The sequence below is a fragment of the Orycteropus afer genome, unplaced genomic scaffold (genome assembly GCF_000298275.1).
Source record: "Orycteropus afer afer isolate SDZICR_OR568_19922 unplaced genomic scaffold, OryAfe1.0 scaffold00001, whole genome shotgun sequence".
Classification (NCBI taxonomy): Eukaryota; Metazoa; Chordata; class Mammalia; order Tubulidentata; family Orycteropodidae; genus Orycteropus; species Orycteropus afer.
In genome coordinates, this window is record NW_006921588.1 from 21,422,226 (window position 1) to 21,440,965 (window position 18,740).

The 18,740-nt window shown below is 36.6% G+C and overlaps 1 protein-coding gene across 1 annotated transcript in view; it reads right to left on the reverse strand.

The window, feature by feature from the left end:
* The window catches only part of AGPS (alkylglycerone phosphate synthase), a 219,465-nt gene that overhangs the window by 27,013 nt on the left and 173,712 nt on the right, over positions 1–18,740 (reverse strand). The window contains exons 16-19 of the mRNA XM_007938213.2: positions 16,905–16,966; positions 13,830–13,919; positions 3,217–3,316; positions 1,337–1,394 (exon numbers count right to left, since the gene is read on the reverse strand). Coding sequence (XP_007936404.1) covers positions 1,337–1,394; positions 3,217–3,316; positions 13,830–13,919; positions 16,905–16,966 — 310 coding nt within the window. The remainder of the gene's footprint in view (positions 1–1,336; positions 1,395–3,216; positions 3,317–13,829; positions 13,920–16,904; positions 16,967–18,740) is intronic.

An 18,740-nucleotide genomic window follows, 5' to 3' on the forward strand; every position in this document is an offset into this window, starting at 1 on the left:
CCACTCCTCGGAAGGAAGGTTGGGCAATCCTACTTCCGTAGTGATACTGCCTCGGAAACCCAAGGAGGGGTCGCTATGAGTCAGGGCTGACTCGACAGCACATAACAACAACAACAACATGAAGAAAAATAAAGCAGGAAAAGAGGGATATGGAGTGTTTAGGGTGAGGGCAGAAGGTGAATTTTTAAACATGGTCCTTATCCTCATACTCCTCTCTAGAAAAAAGGCATTTTAAAATCTATGTATTTCTATTTTTCTAAGTATCAAATTATATTAAGAAAGGTACATTAAGTATAAAGTTTTGTGGCAGAAAACAGGTGGATAACCTCAAGGATTACAATTTTAATGAGACAACAGCCACTACTTAACTTTAAGAAAGATTACCTTACTTCTGTAAACCTGCTAGTAAACACACATAGATAGATCTTAACAATTTTAATTGGTGAAGCAATAAATTCTCTGGTAAAACTTGACACTTACCACAATGATCACCAATTAATAATGAAACAACATTAAAATCTTGAAAAAAGATTTTTTTCATGTCCTGTCTTGATTAGTTTGCTGAGTTTTGGGTGGGCAGAGCAAACCACTCTCCAATAGAAGGTAACACTGATATCCAGGTACATTCTACTTAAAATAAAAAACCAAACTCACTGCTACTGAGTTGATTCTGACTCACAGAGACCCCATTTGGGTTTCCCAGGCAGTAAATCTTCATGGAAGTAGATTGCCCAATCTTCCTTCTACGGAGTGGCTGGTGAGTTTGAACTGCCAACCTTCTGATTAGCAGTCAAATGCCTTAGGTGTTACGCCACCAGAGCTCCTTCATTCTAACAAAAAAAAAAAAAAAACCTAACTCATTACCCTCGAGTCAGATCTGACTCACAGTGACCCCTTCTTGGGTTTCCGAGGTGGTATCACTCCGGAAGTAGAGTGCCCTACCTTCCTTCCAAAGAGTGGATGGTGGATTTGAACCGCCAGTCTTCTGGTTAGCAGTCAAACAGAGGCTGAAAAACATTTATGTAGGGTTTTTTTTTCTTTTAAGAACTTTTACTGTAATGGTCAAACACCTCCCAGGCAAGCTGGGCTAGTCTCTGGTAACTTGAGATCTGTTACAACTTAGAAGGCTAGCTAGGCTCTGTGTCTAGGCAAGCTTGTCAAATCAAGCTTCTATCGGTTACTATACCAACCTAGAGTACCTTAGCAATTATTGTTCTAAGACAGAAAAGTTTTTCAGAAATCTCAAATACGCTCAAATCACTCATATTATGAATACACTGGACCAAGTATTTTTAACAGAAGGAATATTAGAAATTCTACTCCCAAAAAAGAATACCTCCATGGTGATGTGACAAACTCCCTCCATTAGCGAGGATTTCTTCTCTAGCAGCTGCCTGTATTTGGAAACAACACAATGAACAATTGCTGGATTTTCACTCTCGAGTAAAAGAGTTAAAACCAAAGGAAGCATGGACTTCCTTGGTTAAATAATAAACTAGAAGCTTATTTTTCGTCTCTTAGGTTAACTGTGTTTAAAAAGCAATTAAAATACACTGCCTAATTTTTAAAGTTTTTTTCTAGTGAATAGTTAAAATGTATATACAAAGACCACTTTCAAATTTCAAGGAAAAAAAAAAGCAGCAAAATGATTATGTGCATCAGATCACCAGCAGCACTAAATTATAAAAACAAAAGTTCTGTGAATGTGGAGTAAACTTCTCACTATACCAACAAGTATTAGTGACTAACATTTACTGACTGCTTAATGTATGACCAGAAGCATGCCAAACAATTTGCCTAGTGTATCTCATTTATCTTCACTAGAGCTTTATGAAATAGCTACAACCACTCCCATTTCACAGATAAGGAAAATGAAACTTAGATAGGTTACTCACCCAAGATCATTATGGGCCAATGCCTTGGGATAATTACATGCCAGTTCTATACATGATAGCCATGAGGTAGACTATTTAAGTGCCCTGAACCACACAGAATTACTCAGGTGTGTAAAAGCCATCAGGAGTTTAGGCCAGGGGAGGAGAGAGTTCAGGTGGGACAGAAAGATCACATCTCACTGCAAAGTAACCTATAACAATGCTTATCACTTAGGATATAGGGTTTTCAAATGAATCATAAATAAGCTAGTCTCTGCTCTAAGAGATTATGTTTTATAACAAATTATTTTAAATCATCATAGCAACACTTTCTTGAGGTCAGCAGCACTTAAAGAATGGCTATTTGGATTGAGAAAGGGAGTAACTTTACTCTTGTGGTACTGAAGGAAAGTGGCTTTTGGTTAGCCAGAGTGCAGCACCAAAACACTGCAAGGCTAAGGTGGCAGGAAAATACTCAAACTTTTGGAAATAATGAGTATGTTCACTATTTTTGATTGGTGTGATGGTTTCACACTTATACAAATACATCAAAACTCATCAAATTGTACACTTTAAATACGTGAAGTTAACTGTATTTCAATAATACCTCAGAAAAAGCTATAAAATGGTGGGGGAGGACAGAAAGGGGCCAAATTCTGTGAATACTTTAGGTCTAAAGCATGCCACTGAAAACCATCTCACAGAACTATCTTTGGCAGGCATTCAGTGGAGCGGAAAACATGAGGACCCGAGGTTTGAACAAACTTCAGTCCCTATGGGGCAGCTCTGGCTCCTTCAGAATCTAGTCCATTTCAACTCTAGGCATACTTGTAATGAGAAACACTGGCCATCAATAGATGGCTTTGTAAAAGCAGCTCAAGACCATTTAGGAAAATTAGTAGAGATTACTAGCAAATGGACCTCAATGGGCTATATGGAGCTTTAGCAAACAAAAAAAATTACAAGCCTAGAATGATGATATTACAGCAACATAGATCAGACATTAGAGCTGATGACCTCAACCACAGCCACCGCCTGGAAATGGTTGGTCTGCCAAAGTGATAGCAATGATCTGTATACTCCGTTGTTATTTAATCAGCTATTATGCTGATGTAAGTTAACAATCAAAGAATCACTGTATACAGGTGTAGAGGATGTTAATTTTAATACATAATCCACTATGCAAGCCAGTACAACAGTACACTTCTCATTTCTATGGGCTGGCAGCCAGGAAAACCATGTATAGTCAGAGAAAGTCCAACTAACATTCGTACATCAATATTACAAGTTTATTTCAATTTATAAAAGAATATAAGAGCTATACACATGTATGCATAATTACCTCAGTTTGTTCAAACACAGCCAGTGGGTCACTAATTCCCCTGTAGTTAAAGGCAAAATAGAAGTAGATACATGCACCTGCATCATAAGTCTGTGTCACCCTACAAAAGAAACAGACAAAATCCCCAAAAGGGCTTTAACTTAAGTAAAATCAGATTTAACATCTAGAAACTTAAAAGGTAAAATCATTTGAATGATTTGCTTAAATGATAATCTCATTCCCTATCCAGCCTCCCTCTCTAATAAAGGAATGAAGATTAGACATTTCTCTTAAAGAACTGTGGCCAAAACAAATAAATTGAGGATGCAGTGGGAAACAAAAAGATTTTATTCATTTACGGAAAGTTTAGTCAATTACAGGTATATATTCAATCATTCTCTTAACTGCTTAATCCCATGTCAACTGGGAAATTAAAAAAAAAAAAAATTACATATTTTATCAGCAACACTGCCATCTCCCCCAACCATATCAAAGTTATCTAGAAGTAACGGGATCTATTAGCAGCATGTGTGAAAATGCACTTATTATATAATGAGATAAATGTACTGTATTATATGTTTTAAACTAATCAAAATAACATTACAACTAAATGGTAAAAGGTGTACACTTTAACAAAAATATGGCAGTAAAACTGAAAGAAAAAAATCATATCTCAATAAAAGTCATGCTGTAAGTTTTTTTTCCCTATTTTCTTTATAATTGTGATTTGGGTGAAAGTTTACGAAGCAATTTCATTTTCCATACAACAGTTCATACACATTTTGTTTCATGACATTGACTGCAATCATCATGATGCAACAGAGCTCTTTTCCCACTTCCTCCCTTTGATTACCCTTTCCCTGTGTCCTTTTCCATGCATTCCTGCCCTATGCGCTATCTCCCTGTGCAAATACTGCCCTTCTGATCTTCCATGGTTGATTGTTCTAAGCAGTGTACCTACCTTGTGTAAATGTTCATTATACACCTGTCTAGTGTCTGGCTGGAAGCTACAGGAGTAAGTTCAATTCCAGGCCCAAAGGGTCCCTAGGGGTCTTGGTCTCAGGGTTTCACCAGTCTCTGTCACACCAGTAAGCCTGTTTGTTTTTTTTTTTATAGTTTTGAGTTTTGCTCCATATTCTTGTCCCACTTTATCCAAGATCTCCTATTTGTTCCCTTTCTGAGTGGCTGACAGTGGTAGCTGGGAACCGTCTAGTTCTTCTGGTCTCAGGGTCATGTAGGTTGAGATCTGCATGGTTCACTAGTCCCTTGGACTAACTGTTTCCATATGTCTTTGGTTTTCTTCATTCTTCTTTGCTCCAGACAAGGAGAGACTAATTGTTGCATCTCAGATGGCTGCTTGCTAGTTTTTAAGACCCCCATTGCCACTCTCTTAAGTAGAATACAGAACAATGTTTCTGTATAGTATGTTAAGGCAATTGAGCTTGATATTCCCCTCGACCACAGTCCCAAGCTGGTGAACCCAGTGACTCACTCCCTCAGGGTGTTTGGCTGTGACTAAGAAGTTAATCATAACTTTGCTCCATTAGCTATAGTATATATACCACATAATAATGCTGTAAGGAGCTCTGGCAGCATAATGCCTAAGGCATTTGACTGCTAACCAGAAGGTTGGCAGTTCAAACCCACCAGCCACTCCTCAGAAGGAAGGTTGGGCAATCTGCTTCCGTAGTGATACCACCTCAGAAACCCAAGGAAGGGTCGCTATGAGTCGGCTCTGACTTGACAGCAGTGAGTGAGTGAGTGTTAATAATGCTGTAACTTTTTTTTTTTTAATCTTTCCCCTTTTCAATTAATTTTTTATACAATTAGTTCTTCATGTAACTGGCATGAGATAGCATATGAGGCACATTCATATGCAAACAGTTCAACTTCATTATATTTCAAAAGCATGTTTTCCAGTCAAACAAAAGTGATAGGTCCATATGTGCAGAAGTCAACTAATTTTTGTATTGCTACAGTAAACAGACATGACACAAAATGTCTATCTCCTGGGGGGGGGGGAGTCCCTGGGTGGTACTTTAGTTAGGTTGGCTGATAATGAAACGGTTGGAGGTTTGCATCTACCCAGAGGTACCTTGGGAGAAAGGCCTGGTGATCTACTTCCCATAAATCAGCCAGTGAAAACTCCCTGTGGAGCACAATCCTCCTCTGACAACATCAATAGCTACTGGCTTCCTGAGGGAGGCAATATTAGACTAGAAACAAAAAACTTGGTTCTAGTTATTGGCCCCATCACTGCTGAGGAACATGGCCATGAAATACATGGAATACATATGAACATGCAAACACTTGACAAGATCAACTGACAAGATCAATTTTCATTATTTTAAAAATGTGTATTGATAAAATGTGAGCAATTACAATCTTTTCAAAGTATATTAAGTGCTCTGGCAACAATTCTATGAACTTGTCATTTGTTTGGATTCTCCTGGCTCAAAAGACGTAAAATGTTCTGGGCAGAAAAAAGTAAATCACTAAAGTTGGAGGCCAAAATAGAGTCTCTTCAGTCCCTATAAGTAAGAAAATAAATGACTATGAAATACAGGCAGTCCTCCAAGTTACAAATATCTGACTTACATATAACCCACAGTCATGAGCCAACCTCTATAAAGCCTATTATATTAAAAATTCAAGGAATGTACAACAGTTCATAATAATAAATGGGTGCTACTTTGCAACACACATCAAAATATTGTAATTATTACTGTATTAGGTTAAAGATGTTTTAGTGTATTTAGAAGTGTTTCTTTAATGCTTTTAGGCACAGAAATGTACACTATATAGTATATACTAAAAAAAACTGGATTAACTGACATTAGAAATGAACCATACCTAACTCGACATACAAATTCGACCTAAAGGCAGATTTAGGAATGGAACTCATTTGTAATCTGGGGACTACCATCTCAGTAACATTTTTTTCTACACAGGTAATTTAAATGCACTAGAAGATAAAACAAGATGAAGCCTCAGGATGTATGATGAATAAATGAATTCAAGAATGCTGATAATTCTGGGTTCTGTTTAATAAGCCATCTGATAATGTGCTGGACACCCTCAAAAGGACAATATAAAGACAGACAACATAACAGCTTTATGCAGTTTAAAAACAAGTCTACAGTCATGAATATACACAGCTTTGACAGAGGGTATTTCCACATATGTATTTATATGTGCTGCATATATATCCATGAATATAGCAGAGCATACAGGAGGCAAAGTTATAAAAACTTCTTAGCCACAGCCAAATACCCTGAGGGAATGAATCACTGGACCTGGGAGCTCAGGACCACAGACCCAGGGGACACTAAGGTCAACGGGCAAACAGAGTCCGCAAAGACAATGTTCTACATCCTACTTTGGGGAGCAGCAACTAGGGTCTTAAAAACTTATGAGTGGTCATCAAAGACACAACTATTGGTCTTTGCCCATCTGGACCAAAGAAGAGTGAAAAAAAAAAAAACACAAGAAACAATCAGTCCAAAGGACTAATGGACCACATGAACTCCAGCCTTCATGTCCCTGAAACCAGAACTAGATGGTGCCCAGCTACCACTGCTGACCTCTCTGAAAGGGATCATCACAATAGGAGGTCTTGGGTAGAGTGAGAGAAAAATGTAGAACAAAACTTAAAATAATAATAAAAAGACCAGGCTTCCTGGTCTGATAGAGACTGGTGGGACCCCTAAGACTATGGCCCTCAGACACTCTTCATGTCTGGAACTGAATTTACTCTCATGGCTCAACTTACAGCCCAAAAAGAGACAGGCCTAGAAGGGGAACAATAACACCAGGCAAGTATCAGTGATTGCACTCATTAGAACAATCAACCATATGAGATCAAAAGGGCAGCATTTGCCCAGAGATAATGTTCAGAGGGAAGGAAGGAATAAGAAAGAATAACAAAGGGAAATTGAAAATATAGAGAAGAAATAGGAGGAGTGCTGTTACTTTGTAGGGAACTGCAATCAATGTCACAACAAAATGTGTATGTATTGTTGAATGAAAACCAAGTGCTCTGTAACTTTTCACCCAAAACACAAGTAAAACAACAACAATAAACAAGCCTAGACTATAGACTAAACAGAAGGATAATGCTAAGGTAATGTAAGGTACAAATGTAAGGTAATGTATCTGACAGAAAATGTTAAGATGTTGGTTCTAGGTTAAGAAAAGTGCCATATTATCAAGCTATAAGATAGATCAGCCAAGAGATAATGGAAGGAGAGTAAAAAAGCCAGGCATCCAACAATAAAGGAAGTAGATGGGTACACAGGAGATGGAGAACACAGAGTAGGGAAGGATGAAATAGTAATAGCCTAATTCTGATGTCAGGAGTAAGAAAAATGAAAGAATTTCAGAAAGAAACCAAGATAAAGGAGCAATGGTTAAAAAAACAAACAAACCAAAAAAACCGCCTGTGCTAGCATGTGAAGACAGAGCCTCACTTAGCACAAACTCTGCAGCACATAGTCTCTATGTGGCAAAGAGTGATCTGTTACTCCCTCTCCCCACATCTCATGTCTTTTTATACACCATTCATACTGCCTGCATTACTGACTTTTCCTAAGTATGGGCACCTTCTCTCTCTTCCTTTTCAAAAACTACCTTCCTATGGGGAACGGACACAGAAACCAGGAGTTTGCAGTGGCCAAATCTGGAGCATTTTGAGTAACAAAGAAACTAATGAGAATAATGGATATAACCCAGAGAATAAAATGCTGTGAGTTCACACTGATACAAATAAAAACAAATAAACAAATAGGTAAATGGGGAGATGGGAGGGTACTTGTATAGTAGGATTTCAATTAATAAATGAAGAAAGAATGATGAAAATACAAAATAACCATTTGTAAATGCCACAATTATAACTGTTGAAAGTAAGAATCATCAAGAGAAAGTTGATATTTGAGAGACAGCATGACAGAAAAAAGGTATTTTCACAGTCTCAAGTATCTCCCCACAAGAAACTTACCAAGTATAATGGGAAGGACCTGTGGTAGCGTAGTGCTTAAGGCACTTGACTGCTAACCAGAAGGCTGGTGGTGCAAAGCCACTAGCCACTCCTCAAAAGGAAGGTTGGGCAATCTACTTCCATAGAGATACTGCTTTGGAAACCCAAGGAGTGGTCGCTATGAGTCAGGTTTGACTCAACAGCACATAACGACAACAAGAAGTATAATGGAGGAAAAAAATCAAATAACTTTGAAGTGGAGAAACCTGGTAGGCATCACCTTAATCATTAATCAAATTTAATACTACTAGTAATTAGACACATCAAATCAACAGCATGTGTCTCCTGATAGGATGCACCAAGAACACAAATCACTTCCATGATACTCCTGCCAAAACGTATAACCTGAATTCAATCACAAGGAAACATCTAACAAACTCAAGCTGAGGAACATCTGACAAAATAACTGTCCAGTATTCTTAAAAATTGTTAAGATCATGAAAGTTAAAAAGAAAAATCTAAGGAACTGTCCCAGATTGGAGAAGATTAAGGAGTCAGAACCACCACATTATGTGATCCAGAATCAGACCCTGAACTAGGAAAAGGACATTAGTGAGGCAAAGGGTAAATTTAAATTCTAACTATTGCAGAAGAGTTAATAATACTGTAACAGTGTTAGTTTTTTGGTTTTGATAACCATACCACAGGTATATAAGCTGTTAACATTTGGGAAAGCCTGGGTGAAGAATATATAGGAACTCTTTGTACTATTTTTGTAACCTTTTAAAAGCCTGAATTATTACCCAAAAAGTTAAAAAAAAAAAAAAAAGGAGAAGTTTTTATAACTATGTAAATGTCTCTCCAAGTGGCCTGAATTAAAGAAAGCCCCATCTCCCTCTGAGGGAATTAAAAAATAGTAATAAGCATATACTTCAATTAAAAACAACCTCAAACAAACTAGATGAAAAAAGGTGATCAGTCCTATAAGTCTTCCTCCTTCAAAGGTACCAGAAATAAAGAAAGTGAACTTAAAACTCAGAAAAAGGAGAAATGTCCAAATATCAAAAATGGTCAGACTGGGTGAAATATAGCATCTCCATTGAATTCACATCAGTTAATTGGTATAGATTTTGGAACAAATTGAATGCTCTGATCAAATACAGTGACCTGGACTTAAAATTGTGTCTCCAAAGGTTATACACCCTAGACCCCATATGTGTGCATGTTGTATATGTATATACAAAATGTTAGATTATTAAATCATATATATACGACATATATCTAAGCTTTAAGAATTCAATTAGGTGAGGCATTTAAAAGAGAGCTAAAGTAATCACAGTGAAATCTCCAAATCCAATTTACTGAAGTTCCCACAAAGAATTTAATTTAACAGAAGGAGCAAATATAGAGGAAATACTCTTTTTACAACACAGTACAAACAGAATGTATTCTAAAATTTTAACAGCCTTTTAGGCCAAATGTTAGGTGTTTCAGAAGAGAAGAAATGAACTATTTAACAATGCTACTGTTAATCTACCAGCTGTGCTTTTCTTCTAGTGTTAATTCACACTCATAAAAAAGATCCTTTAGATGTTTACATTTTAAATACCAGATTTACAAAGTTTAAGAAAAACTGGAGAGCTACTTAACTATGAGGGTAGTACCTTTAGGAAGAATCAAATTCAAAGGAAATTTGAAAGATGAATAAATTAATTGATTCACAAGAGAATCATTAATATCAATAAACAGAAAGTGTAACTAAATCCTCATTGGACACTGTCACCCTCCAACAAATCCAGCACCTATATTATTAGCGAACTATATTATACAGTTCCATTTTCAGTACATAAGCAGGTTACTAAATTCACAACAAAGCTTTATGTGACTGACTGAATCAGTGTTACAAAGACAAAGTTCAAACAATGAAAAACACCTGTGAAAAGCTTTAATTTGTGTCCATTAAAGAAAGTGACTCATATATAGCATCTGTAAATAGATCAATTCCATCACTTAAGATACTTAAACACTAACTTCTTCTAAGATCATCTAGACAAGTGACAGTGAGGGTGGCAAAATCACAACACTGTATTCTAATTTCTGAAAATGTTTTGTGCTCTACAGTTTTTGGAGTACTTTACTTGTGTTACACTCACTGAGTAGGAAATCCTTCCCATGTAACCTCTTCAGGAAATTTAGAGTTAGAATTTCTATCCCAGTATATTGTTGTTGTTGTTATGTGCCATCGAATTGCCCCGACTCATAGCGACCCCTCCTTGGGTTTCCGAGGCAGTATCACTACGGAAGTAGATTGCCCCATCTTCCTTCCGAGGCGTGGCTGGTGGGTTTGAACTGCCAGCTTTCTGGTTAGCAGTCAAGTGCCTTAGGCACTTTGCTACTAGAGCTCCTATCCCAGTATATGTTGTTGTTGTTGTTATGTGCCATCGAGTTGGCCCCGACTCATAGTGACCCCTCCTTGGGTTTCCAAGGCAGTATCACTACGGAAGTAGCATTGCCCAACCTTCCTTCCAAGGAGTGGCTGGTGGGTTTGAACCGCCAGCCTTCTGGTTAGCAGTCAAGTGCTTTAGTCACTACGCTACCAGAGCTCCTAGTATATAGGACCTCCAAAACCAAACCCCCTGCCATTGAGTTGGTTCCAACTCATAGTGACCCTTCAGAACAGAGTCAAACTGTCCCATAGGTTTTCCAAGGCTGTAAATCTTTACGGAAGCAGACTGCCTCATCTTTCTCCCACAGAGCACCTTTTAATGGACACAAATGAAATAAATGAATTCAATAAATACAGCAAACAGCTGAATTAATATCCTTGGGATCTTTGATTTCAATTAGAGCTATGTTGATTTTAAATCAGTTTTGAAATAGCTTTTTAAAACTTGGTTTTAAAAAATACATCTTGTACATTCAATAGTTACATTCAACACAGAATGATCTCCTTGTCTCCTAATAAGCAGCTCAAATCCAACTAAACTGAAATCAAACTCCAGAAAAATGTTACTTTAACCAAGTGTGAGCTGTAAAAATTATATTTGACACTTCTATTTATCAAAGCCATTTAAAAGATGAGACTGCACATTTTTAACTTTTGTTTTTACAAGATCATCACAGAGGCTAACCATATCTCTTATTAGAAAATCATTCATTTAAAAAAAAAGCTACTTAATAAATAAGGCACGTGGTCAATTTGTTTAAATATACTATCTACCTATAATACGAAATGAAGATTCTTAGGTCTTATGAGCATCTTTTGAAGAGCCAAGATTTTAGTGTTATTACGGAGTATGCTGTAATGCAAAATATTGTACTTCCCAATCATTTTCACAGTGATTATCATAATGAAGTTTTCATAACTGGAGGAAAGGAGGTTCTTGGGAGATGCTGACTAGGGAGCTGAGGCAGAAGAGGGGAAGGGGGATGGTGAAAATCTGTTAAATTGCTACTTGACAAAACAAAGGAATAAAAATTTCTCAACTACTGAGAATAGTTTCTTTTATCTAAAATGTTTCAAACTTTACTGGTAACAAGTAACTTTGGGATTATTAGGCTTGATTTGTTTTTTGTATTGTAATACATGGCCTGACAGAATGGACTTTCAAGAGAAAAATCAAGTATCAATTTTGGTTGATAATTTAAATAACCAAATTTTTTTCTTGGATTTTAAAGACTTCAAAATAAAAGGTTCACTTTTAAACACACCCCAAATTAAAAATAAACTAACAAAAAAAAGTGTATTATTATATCTTCCGTTGGAAAGGCTCTCTCCAAGGTCAATCACCGAAGTTTACCAAATTATAAGCCTTTTATTATACAGAACAAGGTAAGGTCCCCGTTTTCCCTGCTTCCAGGTATCTCAAATGTCCATTTTTTCAGTCTTTATGTTTTCTGATTCTACCCCAAACGTATTTGTTTTAAAATATGTTAATATACAGAGTTGACTTGGTACTTTCTATAATGCTCTTCAAACCCTGACAGTCCCTCCCACAAAAAGCAGAAAAGACTATTTCAAGGAGACCCTTCTGAATTGAAATGAACAGTTAACGTACCAGAAAAATGTTCTCCTCACATGTCATGCTAGAATTTTACTTTCTTACCCCTCAGTGGCATAATTTAACAACCTCTAAAAGGTATCCATCCCTTGTATGTGTTGCATGTATATCCACATATTTAAGCCACACAAGGGCACAGTTATGGAGGTGTCCTAGACATATCCAAACAATGCAGAGGATTACCTTACTGGGTTAAAAGGCTTGGGACCATAGTCTCAGGGAACAACTGAGTCAATTAGTGTAATAAAGTTCAAAAACTAATGCTCTATACATCTTAGTTTGGTAGTAGTGTCTGGGATCTTAAAAGCTTACAAGCAGCCATCTAAGACACAACTATTGGTCAATATTCATATGCAGCAAAAGTGAATGAAGGACATCAAAGGCTTAAGAAGAAACTAATGCATCTAACTAACAGCCCCCATGAAACATAGCCTCTTCAAACTTGAGACAAGAAGAATTAGATGGTGTCTGGCTACTACTACTGAGTGTTCTGACCCAGGACACAATAGAAGGTCCTGGATAAAATGCAAGAAAAACGTAAAATAAATCTCAAATTTCAGAACACTTAATTGTGCCCGCGAGGAACCTACACATAAACTGAAAGGCAGTCACTCAAATAGAACAAGGGTTTAAATCAGGAAAGGTGTGCATCAGGGCCATATCCTTTCACCATACTTATTCAATCTGTATGTTAAATAAATAATTTGAGGAGCTGGACTATATGAAGAATAATGAGGCATCATGCTTGAAGGAAGACTCATTAACAACCTGTAACATGCAGATGACACAACCTCACTTGTTGAAAGTGAAGAAGACTTGAACTGCTTCCTGATGAAGAACCAAGTGTTCAGTATGAATTACATCTGAAATATGTAATATGAAAACATAAGGAAAACAAAAAGGACAACTGGACCAATAAGCAACATCATGACAAAAGGAGAAAATATTGAAATTGTCAGAGATTTCATTTTACTTGTATCCACAATCAACACCCATGGAAATAGCAGTCAAGAAATCAGATGTTGTATTGCATTGGGCAAATCTGCTGCAAGGGACCTTTTCACGATGTTAAAGAGAAAGATGTCACTTTGAAGACTAAGGTGTGCCCAACTCAAGCCATGATATTTTCAAAAGCCTCACACACATGTGAGTAAGGAAGAGTGAAGAAGATCTGATGCATATGAATTATGGCATTGATAATGAATATTAAATATACCATGGACTGCCAGAAGAACAAACAAATCTGTCTCGGATAAAGTACAGCCAAAACACTCCTTAGAAGCGAGGATGACAATACCTTGCCTTGCTTACTTTAGTCATGTAGGCAGGAGGGACCAGTCTCTGAAGAAGGTTATCATGCTTGGTAAAGTGGATGGTCAGCAATAAAGAGGAAGACCACCAATGAGATGGACTGACACAGTGGCTGCACCAATGGGCTGAAGCAAAGCAATGACTGTGAGGATGGTGCAGGATTGGGCAGTGTTTTGTTCTGTTGTACATATGCGTCGGAATCGACTTGATGGCACCTAACAACAATACTACGGATTAAAAATGGTTTTTCAGACCAAAGAGGAGTAAAAGAATGGTAAAACACTTACCTGCATGTAGAAAGAGGAGCAAACTGAACACCTTTCTCTTTGCATTCCCTTGTTATTCTTTCTTTTACATTTCTACAGAGATCTACAACCCTAGAAAAGATAATTGAATACATTATTAAGCTTTCAAATGAATTATACAAATAACAACAGACAGTTTATCTGGAATCCGTCAAGTCAGAATTCTCTTAACTAAAACTTTCATAGTTATCCTAAAAATTGAAGGATCTTGTTCAAAGTTGAGCCTTCCACTCATAACTTCAAGGGAGCAAAATCCTTTTTTTGTTTGCTATAGGAAAGACAAAAGTCAGAAAAATAAACTCAAGTCTCCTGAAGGCAGTTTTTTATCCTTAGGAAAACCCAATTTCAAAATAAATTATTACAAGGCTTCAGAGTTTAAAAAAAAGTTCTAAAGAACATGTCAATAAATATTCAATTCTGGGTTACACGAATACCAATCTTTATGTGTAAGGTGTTTTCCTTAATTAAAAATAATAATCCAATGAATAATTATGTTATATCAAATGTTCAATAGCCTATTTTCAAAACCCTAGCCAGTAGCTGAATAATGAGGAAGAGATACTTTTTCATTCTTTCTTGACCTATCAGCAAATTTAACACTGTTGACCATCTCCTCTTAGAAAAAACTCCCAGGCCTTCTCTCACATCAATATTTTTAATATTCTTCCAAAGCCTCCAATTATTATTCCTCAATCTCCTTTGCCCACTCTTGTTTGTATGACTATGCCTTAAAAGTTGGATATCCCTGGACTTCTTCCTTGGAATCTCTGGTGGTGTAGTGCCTAAGGCATTCTTGATTGCTAACCAGAAGGCTGGCGGTTCAAACCCACCAGCCACTCCTTGGAAAGAAGATTAGGCAATCTACTTCTGTAGCAATACCACCTTGGAAACCTAAAGAGGGGTCGCTATTAGTTGGGATCGACTCCATGGCAGTATTTTTTTTTTTCTTAGTTTAGACTTCTTCTTTAGGCCCTCTTTTTTTCCCTCCCTTTCATGCCCTATATCCGTAAGTGTTTTTATCTACCCCCTTGGTTTTCATTACAAGCTTAATGCTGGTGTCTCCAAAATCTCTAACTCTGACCTCTTAGGCAGCTATTTTTTAATAGGCTGCATTCTTACACCACTCCACTGTTCATTCATAGGATTCTATGCAGAATATTTACTGAGTACCAATTAGGTGCAATCACTGTGCTAGGGCCAATGAGGAATACACATGCTATAAGATCAACAGCCCCATTACAGGTTTTTACATGAAAAGACCAATGAACTTATGTGTTAGGGGTGAAGATCCTGATCTTTAGGGTTACTGCAAAACAGTGTCTTTACTCAGTTAGAGATGTGAATGAAAATCAAGTTGCTAAATGGGTAATGACTAAATGTTATGCCAGGAATATAACTACATCACAGTAATGGTATTTATTAAAATAAACTTCAGCTGAAGAAATAGTTTTAAATGAAAATGTATAACCCTGCATAAAACATAAATTATCAGTGAGTCAATTAAATAAATATATAAGGATATACAAAGAAAGGAAGAAGAAAAATGGATAGTATATAATTAGCTTTCATGGTTGGAAGAATAAGAAGAGAAGATGGCAATAATTTGTTAGCAGTAACTGTATGATGAGGAAATGCTTAATACTGAAGAAAAGGTAACACTATACTTACGGCTTTCTTCTGTAAAGAGAGGTATGTGTTAAAGATTAAAATAGTCTGAGACAACTGCGAAAGCTGCCAAACTACTTCTGCTGCTCAAAAATGTCAGATGTCAAGGACTTGCTCATTCTTTTACTTACATGATTTATTTCCCTTGCTGAAATTTAGAATAAAAAATTATGACTATCAGATTGATACTATAAATTGGGTTAAAAACTAACAATGCATGGAATATGAGAACCTATGCACCAAAAGTTATAATCTACAGTAGATGAACACTGAATGTAGAAAAGTAAAAAGTTTTCTGGGAGAAAAAAAGATGTTGGGAGGACAAAATGTTAACATTTAGGAGGTGGATTCATGGAAATTTATAAAAATAAGCTTTACACTTTTCTGTAGATTTAAAATATTTCATAATTTTTTAACAAAAAAGTACAATGTAAGGCACAAAAGAAAATAAAAGTATATTGACAATCTCAAGAATCTTTTTTCTTATTCAATGACTTAAAAACTCACAAATCTATTTTTAATAAAACTATTTCACATTTCCTGGTAAATTTTGGGAGTACCTGGGAGGTGCAAATGGTCAATTCTCTTGGCTGTTAAGCAAAGGTTGGAGGTCCAAGTCCTCCCAAAGGTACCTCAAAGGAAAAGACTGGTGATCCACTTCTGAAAAATCAGCCACCAAATACCCCATGGAACACAGCTCCACCCTAGCGCACTCGCGGTCACCATGAGTTAGAACTGATTCAAAGGCAACCAGCTCTCATCCTTACTTCCTTAACCAATGTGCGTGTATCTCTCGCTCTGTGTGTGTGTGTGTTTATTTCTTGTAAAGAAGCCCTTGAAAAATTTATTTCCATTTGTCTTATTTGAGCCATTGAATGTAGTGTGTTCCAGTACAGAAGTTTTGCTTAAATTTAAAAACAAATTGTACACAATTTCTTAAATTGGATTTCTTTCAGAAACCACTTAAAAGCAAGTTAAAATATAAGTTTAAATGTGGACATATAAAAACATCAACCTTTAAATAATATATGATAAAAGAGGACTAACTTGTTTTATAATTGGAGGACTTCTTAGAGAATACTTAATGGATATTAATCACTTAAGAATTTATATCAAAACTAAGTAAAACTATATAGTGACATTTAGTGTTCAGTAAGATTCTTCACAATCTAAGTGTCAAGAATACCTTCCTTACTTCATAGAGAAATTTGCCTCAAACCAAAAATGGCTGGAAAATGTGTTATTCTGATAAAGATATTAAATAAAAGTGGCTTCCTTGTTTCAATGGTTCTTTGCAAAGTTTTAAAAGTTTACCTGTTCACACAGTTACCTTACTTCAACAACTTATACAATAGCACATTTGGATAAGATCCAGCATTTTATTACATTTACCTGTCCCAAGGAGCAGAAGTCTCAAAGGATTCTCCTAACACATAGTATTCCAAACCCAAGTCCTATTAAGACATATACATAAAAATTAAAACAGATGCAGAAGAGTCAATAATATTGTTAGCATGTTCATGTTCATTGTCAGCATTTCATGCAATTCTTAGTATTACATGTTTGTAATTTAATCTCAACTATTCTTTACTATTCACATCATTAAAACACAGGAAAGTTGCCCCAACAGTGAGATATATCCTCCACAATGGCAGGCACCTCGTTTGTCTTGTTCTCTTCTATATCCTTCAGTACCTAACATATATATGGTAAGAATGGAAATATTTTTCCAATGAATGAATCCTCTCTCCAGAACTGTGTATGTGCATGAAGAAAGCAACAGAAGAACAAAAGTTTAGTGGCCTAAATAGCAAATTAACCAATATCGTAATTGGTCATCAGGGCTGAATGAGGAGGGGGAGCAGGAAAGTCATGGAGAAGAATTAAAGAGATCTCTTCTTAAAATCAACTCTTTTGGTGGTGGTAAGGTTTTTATTGTGATTTGTGTGAAAGTTTACACAACAAATTGGTTTTCCACTCAAAAATTCATATACATTTTGCTGTTTCATGGTAATGATTGCAATCCTCACAATATAACAGCACTGTTCCCACTTCCTCCCTGTGGCTGCCATCTCCATTTGTCCTCTTTCCTATCCCCTCCTGAGCTTTATCCCCAGGCAAATGCTGCTCTTTTGATCTCCTATGGCTTACTGTTTTAAGGAGTGTATACCTCCCTGGTGTTATTGTTCACCTAATAGATATGCTATTGTTTGGCTGAAAGTTGAGACATGGGGATGAATGCGGTTCCAGGCCTGAAGGGTTATAGTCTTGGAGATTCTACCAGTCTCTATCAGACCAGTAAACCTGGTCTTTTTTATTATTTTGAATTTTATTCTACATTTTTCTCCAACTATACCCAGGACTGCATATTGTGGTTTCAGAATGGTCAGCGATAGTAGCCAGGCATCATCTAGTTCTTTCTGGTCTCAGGGCTATGGAGGCAGAGATTTGCATAGTCCATCAGTCCTTTGGACAAATTGTTTCCATGCATCTTCATTTTCTTCACTTTTCTTTTCTCCCGATAGGGAGAGACCAATAGTTGCACATTAGATAGCTGCTCAAGCTTTCAAGACCCTAGTCACTGTTCACCAAAGTAGAATGTAGAACATTGTCTTTGTGGACTGTGTTATGCCAATTGATGTTGATGTCCTACAGGACCATGGTTCTAAGGCCCCAGACCCAGTGGCTTATTGCCTCAAGATGTTTGGTTATGGCTAAAAAGTTTTCATACTTTTGCCACCTATACATGCTCTACTCTATTCCTGGATATATTTGTAACATATATAAATACATATGTAGAAATATTCTCTGCTCAATTTATATACATTCGTGAGTGCAGCCCAATTCACCCTCCCACAGCTGCTCAGCTTGTGTGTCTATCTATGTGTCCACTAGTAGATTACTGTTATGATTGTTATTGCAGGGCTGTGTACATAATACTATTTACCTGTGTTGCCTTTAACTTCTGTGCTCATCCCAGTGTCTTCCTTTACCTTGATCAATAAGTGGTGACCTCCTCTTTATTGTGTATTGCCTTTCTTTTCACCAAAGTAATATATGTCTAGTTAGTGATTTATTCCAGTAAGTAACTTATCATTCCTTCCCCTTCCACCCCTGGTAACCTTCATAAAACTCTAATTCACTGCCATTCAATCAATTCCCATCTGGTTAGTAGTCAAATGTCATAGTACTGTTCAACTTTTTAAAAACCAAATTTAGAAAATAAAA